This window comes from Candoia aspera, chromosome 1 (assembly GCF_035149785.1).
Source record: "Candoia aspera isolate rCanAsp1 chromosome 1, rCanAsp1.hap2, whole genome shotgun sequence".
In the NCBI taxonomy this organism is placed as follows: Eukaryota; Metazoa; Chordata; class Lepidosauria; order Squamata; family Boidae; genus Candoia; species Candoia aspera.
Window position 1 is genome coordinate 231646466 of NC_086153.1, and position 9070 is coordinate 231655535.

General features: G+C 47.4%; 1 protein-coding gene across 1 annotated transcript; it reads right to left on the minus strand.

Annotated features, from left to right (window-relative positions):
* Positions 1–1486: 1486 nt before the first annotated feature.
* On the minus strand, positions 1487–8322 carry LOC134505567 (olfactory receptor 10Q1-like). The gene is given in 2 exon segments (XM_063315374.1): positions 1487–2358; positions 8111–8322. Coding segments are annotated over 2 exon segments (975 nt in total). The 3' UTR covers positions 1487–1595.
* Between the last annotated feature and the right edge of the window lie 748 nt (positions 8323–9070).

Sequence of the window (9070 nt, forward strand, 5' to 3'; positions counted from 1 at the left end):
GACTCTCCCAAAGGATGCTGGAATGAAGGCTTTTGTTTTGGCCTCTTCTGAAAGATCATTCCACAACCTGAAGTCCATTATTAAAAGATCTCAGGCTGACTCAAGTCTATTATAGAGTCCTACCATAGTGTACTTAATTAAGCAGATAAGGAGTGGAGAACTGGTGACAGAATACAACCCAGTACCCCAGACAACATGGATGATGCTAAGAGATGCTGGGAGATGTTCAGCAATTACTTGAAGGATTCCAGATTCCTTCCTTCTGTGATAGATGCTAATCCAGTGTTTCCATTAATCTTTGTGTCGACACTTAATTTAGGATTTGCAGGTTGGATACCAAAGAAAGAGAACACCGAGACACCAGGATGGTGGTAAATCTTAAAAAAGGTTTATTAAGAAATTGCTCCTAAATACTTAAAGTGTCAGGAGGATACAACCCCAAACTGCTGGGTGGGCCCAAACGGTGGGGAAGGTGCATGTTCTGGAACTCGACTCACAAGCTGGGAAAAACAGGTAGATTGGAGCAGAGTTTAACATAGCAGAGGAGCTGTGCACAGAAAAGGAATATTATCTTAGCTAGCTTTAACGAGCATGTCAGAGAAACACAGGTTATTGATCTTACACACTCAGCCCTCCCAAGCATAAAGAATTACATGCTGAGACAGAGTAGGTTCAAAAGTAAGTAAAAGAATATCTTACTCATTTTATTCTTGGCCCAGTTACATATATCTTTGGTGGAAAAATGAAGTTCCTTGTTTCTTCTGTTCTTTCCCCATACTTAGTGATCTCTCAGCCCTATAGCTGCCAAGAGCTGCATGGAAGAAAGGGCTAGGCCCATGGCTTTAGGCCCAAGATGGAGTGAGAAGCAAAGCATGCTGCATGCTTTGCTCCTGGTGGAAGGAGGACGAGAGATAGAGGAAATGGGAGTGGCAACAAACAGCTTCCTCAATAGCATGGAGAGTTGCATCCTGGGACAATTGCATCCTGGGACAAACTCAATTTACATGCTAATGCACATGCTAATGAGGCATGCTGGATTTGCCAGGACATCCAACAGATCTTATAGCCCTTTTTGGCCATTTCCCCATCCTTTGGAATCCTTACCCTGGTCCTGGAATGACTAGCAAAGGAATTAATGTTTGTATTTACATTCATTGGAAAGGAAGAGATTAGAAGAAAGTAAGCAAGTATACAGTGGGAGGCTACACATTAAAGGGAATACTTTCAAGTACACAGTGGGGGAACACCCATTGAAAGGAATGCCTTGGCACTGGCTGCTTGCTTAGCATGCTGGCCCAAGCCTGGAGCCACTTAAGAAAGCCTGTAAGGTGAAACTGATTAGGGTCTTTGTCAATTTCAGAGAGCAGCACAAGCTGGCCAAGGGTGCTAATTAACCTTTGGCTAGCACCTTTTAGGGAAGCTCCCTGCTGAACAACTCAGGAAGAGATAGCTGGTTTAGGCAATCTCTGCCCTCTGCAAGGGGGGAAATTGTGCAAAGGAGAAAAGGTAACAAATACAAAAAATACAAGTTAGGCAGCCACAGAACATCCAGAGATGGTTTTGAGGGTGTAATAATATTATAGATGAACTGGGACTCAAGTCTGAGATGCAACCACCCTTTTCATAACCTTCTTTAAAGCCTGCTTGATATCTTTGTTCCTCAGGGTATAGATCAGGGGGTTCATGAGGGGAGTGACGAAGGTATATATAAGAGCCAGTTTCTTATCCTCATCCTGTGAAGTGCTGGACTTGGGACGCAGATACACAAGGCTGCAGCAGCCATACTGTATGATCACAGTGGTCAGGTGGGAGGAGCAGGTGGAGAAAGCCTGGTGCCGCCCAGATGAAGACTTAATCCGAAGAATGGCAGCCACAATATAGACATAGGAGATGCATATTAGAAGAAAGGGAATTGTTAAAACCATGATGCCAACACTATATACCGCAGTCTGATGGAGATGGGTGTCGGCACATGCCAGCTGTAGCACAGGTGGTACATCACACAGGAAATGATTGATCTTGGGTTGGTAACCACAGAAAGGCAAGCTGAAAATCAAGACAGTCAGTTGCAGACACAGCACTATGGCAAGGATCAGGGAGCCAATCACCAGCCATATGCATACCCGCCAGGTCATGATGAGGGTGTAGCGAAGTGGGTGGCAGATGGCTACATAGCGATCATACGCCATGACAGCCAGCAGAAAACAGTCAGTGCCCCCTAGTGTTGTAAAGAAGAACATCTGGATGCCACAGTTCACCAGTGGGATTGTTCTGTGGAAATCAGAAATGCTAGTGAGCATTTGGGGCACTACCACAGTGGTATAACAGATCTCCAAAAAAGAGAGGTTGTGTCATGTTCTCATTCTAATGTATGGTTAACATTGTAACGTTTCACATGTCATTCTCTGTTCCGTGTTCCTTCACCCGGGGTTTTTCCATTCTTTCGCCCTCCCTTGTTTTGAGGGCTTGGAATGCATGTTTGGGTTTGCGCTCCTGTTCAAGGTTACTTTCCCAGGCGCGTCTAACGGCTTCCAGCACCTGGGAGGGGGAGCGTCCTGACGGGCGACGGGGCGGGACCTGCTCACAAGCAAGGCTTTTAAGTTTGTATTTGGCGCGCTTTTGCTCATTCTCAGCTTTCTCTGTATTTGCATACTATTCCTTTAATAAATCAGTTATCTTTAAGCCCGAGCTTGTGAGACTGAGTATTTGGGTTTAGGCAGTCGTTACATAAAGCTGAGAATCATTCTATCCATTTTCCGCTAGCCCCATCCAATCATTGGATAAGAGGGAACGCTAGCGATGACAGAACCTCAACCCCGCGCAAGTGAGGGAAGCGAAGAAGAGCGGGAGGCGGTCAAAAGCCGGCCAGTGCTAACTTCGAGAGCGCAAAGAGCAGCACGTCGGGAGTTGCGAGATATCCAATTGGACGAGCTGCTGATATCCATGCAGGAGAGTCTCAGGAGTGAACATAGAACTGTCATGGAAAGAGCACAGGGGAGGGGGTCTCCACAATTGACCTGGGAGCACGAAGTCCCCTTGTCACCGAGGGTGGTGGTAACCAACCAACCCTCGGAGGAGCCGGTCACTCCGGCCCGTATGAGGGCATTAGAAGATAAAATGGATTTAATAGTGACGATCCTCAAGGATCTACCCAAAGAGGATCCACCCGGAGAGGCAGAGCCCACCCCGGAGGATTGGGAGGAAGAGCCGTCACAGTACCCCAGGCAGAGTACCATGTTGACCCGGGGGAGAAGCAAGACTCGATCAGCCCGTCAAGGGGGGGAGCGAGAGGCAAGACCTCCTAGGGATCGACCACCCATGGGGGCTCGGCGCACGCTGACATTAGCGGCACCGCCACAGCCAGCTGAGCCGGCAAGGTCCTTCCCACCATTTGGAGTGAAGTTCGATGGGGATCCCACCACGCTCTCCTTCTTTATTACTAATGCCAAGCACTATATAGAAGATTGGGGTCGAAATTTTCGGTCTGAACATGGCAAGGTCAATTTCATTGCCAACAAGCTGAGAGGAAAGGCAGCGGATTGGTATGTGCAACTATGCCAAGCTGAGGCAACTGAGTTAGAGGACTTCGATGACTTTTTGTGGGCACTTAAAGAGCATTTCGAAGACCCCCTAGCTCAAGAAACGGCCAAAAATGACCTGCGGAAACTTTACCAAGGGTCCCTCTCAGTTGCCAAATATGCGTTGGAGTTTAAAGCTTTGGCAGGAAAAGTGGAAGACTGGTCTGAGCCAACAATCATCGAATTGTTCAAGCAGGGGCTTGAACCCGAAATCCTTCGATGGGCTTTGGGCAGAGATGATCCTAAAATGCTATATGGGTGGATTCAGTTGGCGGGAAGCGCAGAAAATGCCCTACGAACCTATGCCCATACCAAAGAGCTTAGACAAACACGTCTCGCTAGAGGAGCGCGCACATCTGGACTTGCCAGCCGCCCCAAACCAAAAACCTGGGAAGAAGAGAGGGAGCAACGGTTCTCCAAGGGTCAGTGCCTCAGATGTGGGAAAGAAGGACATCGAGCCACTTCGTGCCCAAGACGCCGTCCAGAGGAACGACAGACGAAACCCACGGTAAAGACGCCTGCTCCTGCTCCACCGCGAAAACTGAAGGCAGCCCTCGCGGAACTGGACCCCCCAGACCTTCCCTTCGGTGAAGAGGAGGAAGAGTTGCAATTCGAGCAGCCGGCGGGAAAAGCCTACCACCTGCCCTGAAGGGCGCCCTAGGGCAGGTGGAAGAAACCGGGCGTAACCATGATTCGGTGAGTGGAAACTTCCCCACACTGACTGTTAAAGTTAAACTAAGCTCAAAAACCAAAACGGTGGAAGTGTGGGCCATGCTAGACTCGGGTTGCTCCCGTTCCCTGATGCACCCTGATGTCGTAGCGGCTCTGGAACTGCCCACGTTCCCTTTGCCAAGACCCATGATTTTCACCCAATTGGATGGAACTATGGCGGGAGGGAAAGCAGTCAATCTTTCCACGGGACTGGTCGCCTTGCAGATGGGCTCCCATCAGGAAAAGCTGCCATTTGTGGTAGCTCCAGTGGGGGGTCCTCTGGTAATCTTGGGGATGCCTTGGTTTGTGCAACAAAACCCTTTTATCAACTGGCTGCATAGAACTGTGACGTTTGCAGATGGATTTTACAAAGTACCCGAAAAGGACCTACTGGAGGACATGGAGGGTGGAGGGGTAGCGTATACCACTGTGCAAACGCTTCAACCTCTTGAGGGGCTACCCAATCAGTACCAAGATTTTGCTGAAGTATTTGGGGAAAAGGAAGCGGATCGCTTGCCACCCCACCGAAAAACGGACTGTGCCATTGAGTTTTTACCAAATGTAAAATTGCCTCACCCAAAAATATACCCCATGTCTCCCAAAGAGCTTACCACGCTAAGGGAGTTCATTGACAAAAATCTGGCTAGAGGTTTCATTGAGCCGGCAAATTCCCCGGTAGGAGCGCCTGTTCTCTTCAGGCCAAAAAAGGATGGGTCATTAAGGCTTTGTACCGATTTCCGCGGGCTCAATGCGGTCTCAATATTAAATAAATATCCTTTGCCCCTGATCAAAGATATGTTATCACATCTGGCCAGAGGCAAAATTTTTTCAAAACTGGATTTGAGAGAAGCCTACTTTCGCATTCGCATAAGGGAAGGGGATGAGTGGAAGACAGCGTTCAACTGTCCTCTTGGGGCTTTCCAATATAAAGTCTTACCATTCGGTTTATCTGGGGCACCTGGGGTTTTTATGCAACTAATCAATGAGGTCTTGCATGACCACCTATTTAAGGGGGTACTGGTATATTTGGATGATGTATTGATTTATACTGAAACCATGTCAGAACATATCCACCTGGTGCGTCAGGTACTGGCTAAATTGAAAAAAGCACAACTGTACGCGAAACTGTCAAAATGTGCCTTTCATCAGTCGCAAATTGATTACCTAGGGTACCGGATTTCAGCTCAGGGCATTGAAATGGACCCTGCAAAAGTAGAAGCCATCGTGGCATGGGAACCTCCCCGTACCAGGAGACAATTACAGAGTTTCCTTGGATTCTCTAATTTCTATCGGGCATTCGCCCAAAATTTTGCGGAAATCGCCCTCCCCCTTACTGAACTGTTAAAAACTAAAGCACAGGGGGATACGCGACGTTCAAAGAACCCAGGCGCGCTCCTTAAATGGACTCCAGCCTGTCAGCAAGCGTTTGAAGCGCTCAAACAAATCTTTACCACTGAACCGATTTTACAGCATCCAAACCCCTCTAAACCCTTCGTGGTACAAGTCGATGCTTCTGATTTCTCCATAGGAGCAATTCTATTACAATCTGACCAATCGGGCGTTTTAAAACCCTGTGCCTACCTCTCTCGCAAATTCACGGAAACAGAGAGAAGATGGCATGTTTGGGAAAAAGAGGCTTTTGCTGTAAAAACAGCGTTAGAGACATGGCGACACCTATTGGAAGGCACGTCAAACCCGTTTGAAGTCTGGACTGACCATAAAAACCTGGAAGCTTTAAGCACCAGTCGGAAACTCAGTCCCAAACAGCTGCGCTGGGCTGAGTTTTTCAGCCGCTTTGACTTCGCCCTTAAATTTATACCAGGCAGAAGAAATTTCTTAGCTGATGCACTCTCGCGCAGACCCCAAGATGCTGGCCCAGGGCCAACGGTCCAAGGCACCGTCTGGACCGACAAACAATTAGGTTTGGCAGCAGTGACTCGCAGCCAGACCCGAGCGCAATCAACTCCGCCTCCAGCCGCTCCGCCTTTCAGCCACCCGCCTCCCTTGTCAATTCCCTCCGATTTGCAACAACAGTTGCTCTCCCACCTTAAAACAGATACTTGGTTGCAAGCCAATAGACACATATTAACTTTCACCGATGATCTTGCCTGGCGCAACGATCGTCTCTATGTACCCGAAGCAATGCGAAAAACCATACTCCAGCGCTGCCACGATGACAAGCTGGCTGGACATTTCGGCTACGTGAAAACTTTGCACCTCGTTCGCCGCCAATTCTGGTGGCCAACTTTACTCAAAGACTTGAAGGAATATGTCACTGCGTGCCCTGTATGTGCGGCGATAAAGCGCAAACCGGGCAAGCCCCAAGGTCTCCTTCAACCCGTGGCCACTCCATCTGTCCCTTGGCAGGATATCTCCATGGATTTTATCGTTGATCTACCCCCTAGTCAACGCAAAACTGTCATTTGGGTCGTCAAAGACTTTTTCTCCAAACAAGCCCACTTTATCCCATGCGCTTCTATCCCCACCGCACAACAGCTGGCACGCCTCTTCCTCATCCACGTGTACCGCCTCCACGGTATCCCCGCCCGTTTGGTGAGTGACAGAGGCACACAATTTACGTCACAATTTTGGCGGGCATTTTTGAAACTTTTGGGTACAAAACAATCGCTTTCTACCGCCTGGCATCCGGAAACGGACGGATCTACAGAGGCGGTTAATTCTACATTGGAACAATACCTCAGAGCTTTTGTTAACTACCAGCAAGACAACTGGGTCGATTTACTCCCATTTGCTGAGGTCGCTTACAACAATTCCATTCATCAAACCACTGGTCAAGTTCCCTTTAAAACAGTTTTTGGACGTGAATTCGTTCCGATTCCTGAACTTCCTCATCCTCAACCGCTCCCAGCCACCCTCGCTGGCTGGGCAGACTCTCTCAAAGACTCATGGTCTAATATTCTACTCGCTCTCCACCATGCCCAGGCTACCTATAAACGCCATGCCGATGCAAAGCGTTCCCCAGAACCATCTTTTGCGGTCGGAGATAAAGTCTACTTGTCAACTAAGTTTATCAAGTCCCCACAACCCTCTAAAAAACTTGGTCCTAAATTTGTCGGTCCTTTTCCAATTGTTGCTCAACTCAACCCTGTTACGTTTAAACTTGATTTACCTCACAACCTTAAACGTTTGCATCCTGTTTTCCATTGTAGTTTACTCAAACCCTGCCTGTCGTCGGACCGTTGGCATCCACAACCCACTCCTCCACCTCCCCTCATGATTGACAACCAGCAACACTTCGAGGTGGCATCTATCCTCGATTCCAGACGCCAGCGCTCCACTCTACAATACCTCGTCCGCTGGAAACATTTCCCTCATCCTGAATGGGTTGCTGCTCCAGACGTGCATTCTCCTCGTCTCGTAGCCCAATTTCACTCTGCCTATCCTGACAAACCGGCTCCCTAATTTCTTTTGGGGGGGCAATATGTCATGTTCTCATTCTAATGTATGGTTAACATTGTAACGTTTCACATGTCATTCTCTGTTCCGTGTTCCTTCACCCGGGGTTTTTCCATTCTTTCGCCCTCCCTTGTTTTGAGGGCTTGGAATGCATGTTTGGGTTTGCGCTCCTGTTCAAGGTTACTTTCCCAGGCGCGTCTAACGGCTTCCAGCACCTGGGAGGGGGAGCGTCCTGACGGGCGACGGGGCGGGACCTGCTCACAAGCAAGGCTTTTAAGTTTGTATTTGGCGCGCTTTTGCTCATTCTCAGCTTTCTCTGTATTTGCATACTATTCCTTTAATAAATCAGTTATCTTTAAGCCCGAGCTTGTGAGACTGAGTATTTGGGTTTAGGCAGTCGTTACAGGTTGGCCAGGAAGAAATACATGGGTGTGTGCAGGGAATGGACAGTGCAGATAACCCAAAGGATGGAGGTATTACCAAAAAGGATTATGAAGTAGAGCAAAAGAAAGAAAGTGAAGATGAGATGTCGTATCTCACGAACAGTAGAGAATGCCTGGAAGATGAACTCATAGGCAATGGATTGATTACCCCAGTTTGTAACTGCCAGATACATCTAGCACTATAAAAAAAGAAGAAGAAGAAAAGCAAGTTAAACAGTAGTGTGTATTTCCAGTTGTTTCAAAGTCAAATCCTATGGACTGTATGATACTCAGATCTGATACATAAAATCTCAGTGGTTAATCTTAGACTTTTCACTTCCCTTCATCTCCTAATTTAGGCTGTGCCCAAGCAAATTCCAGCACTTCTGGGATATCATTTTTAGATGCATTACAATATTTATTGTGCAAATCTGACTGAAGAGATATAAAAACTGATATTTACAGAACTTGTATTATCAATAGGGTACAATATCTCATCTGTGTTTTACTTCCCCAAAACTGAAGCCATTAGTGGACAGCTGGGACCACTGAATGGAGCAGAGCTTAACACAGCAAAAGATGTGCACAGAAAAAGAATATTATCTAAAATAGCATTAATGAGCACGTTAGAGAAATATAGGTTATTGATCTTACACACTTAGCCCACCCAAGCATAACGAATTACACACTTAGACAAAGTAGGTTCAAAAGTAAGCAAAAAGAAGTCTTACTCATTTATTTGGTCCAGTTACATCCATCTCAGAAGAAAAGTTTATTATTCTGATTCTTCTTTCTGTTCCCTAAACTTAATTTACCCTCAGCCCTCATTGCTGCTGAAGGCTACATGGAGAAAGGGAGAACCTCCTGAATTCTAGGCCTACAGCCTGAGATGGAAAGAGCTGCAGCCACATGCTTCTTCCCAGATGGTGAAGAAGGAGGAAG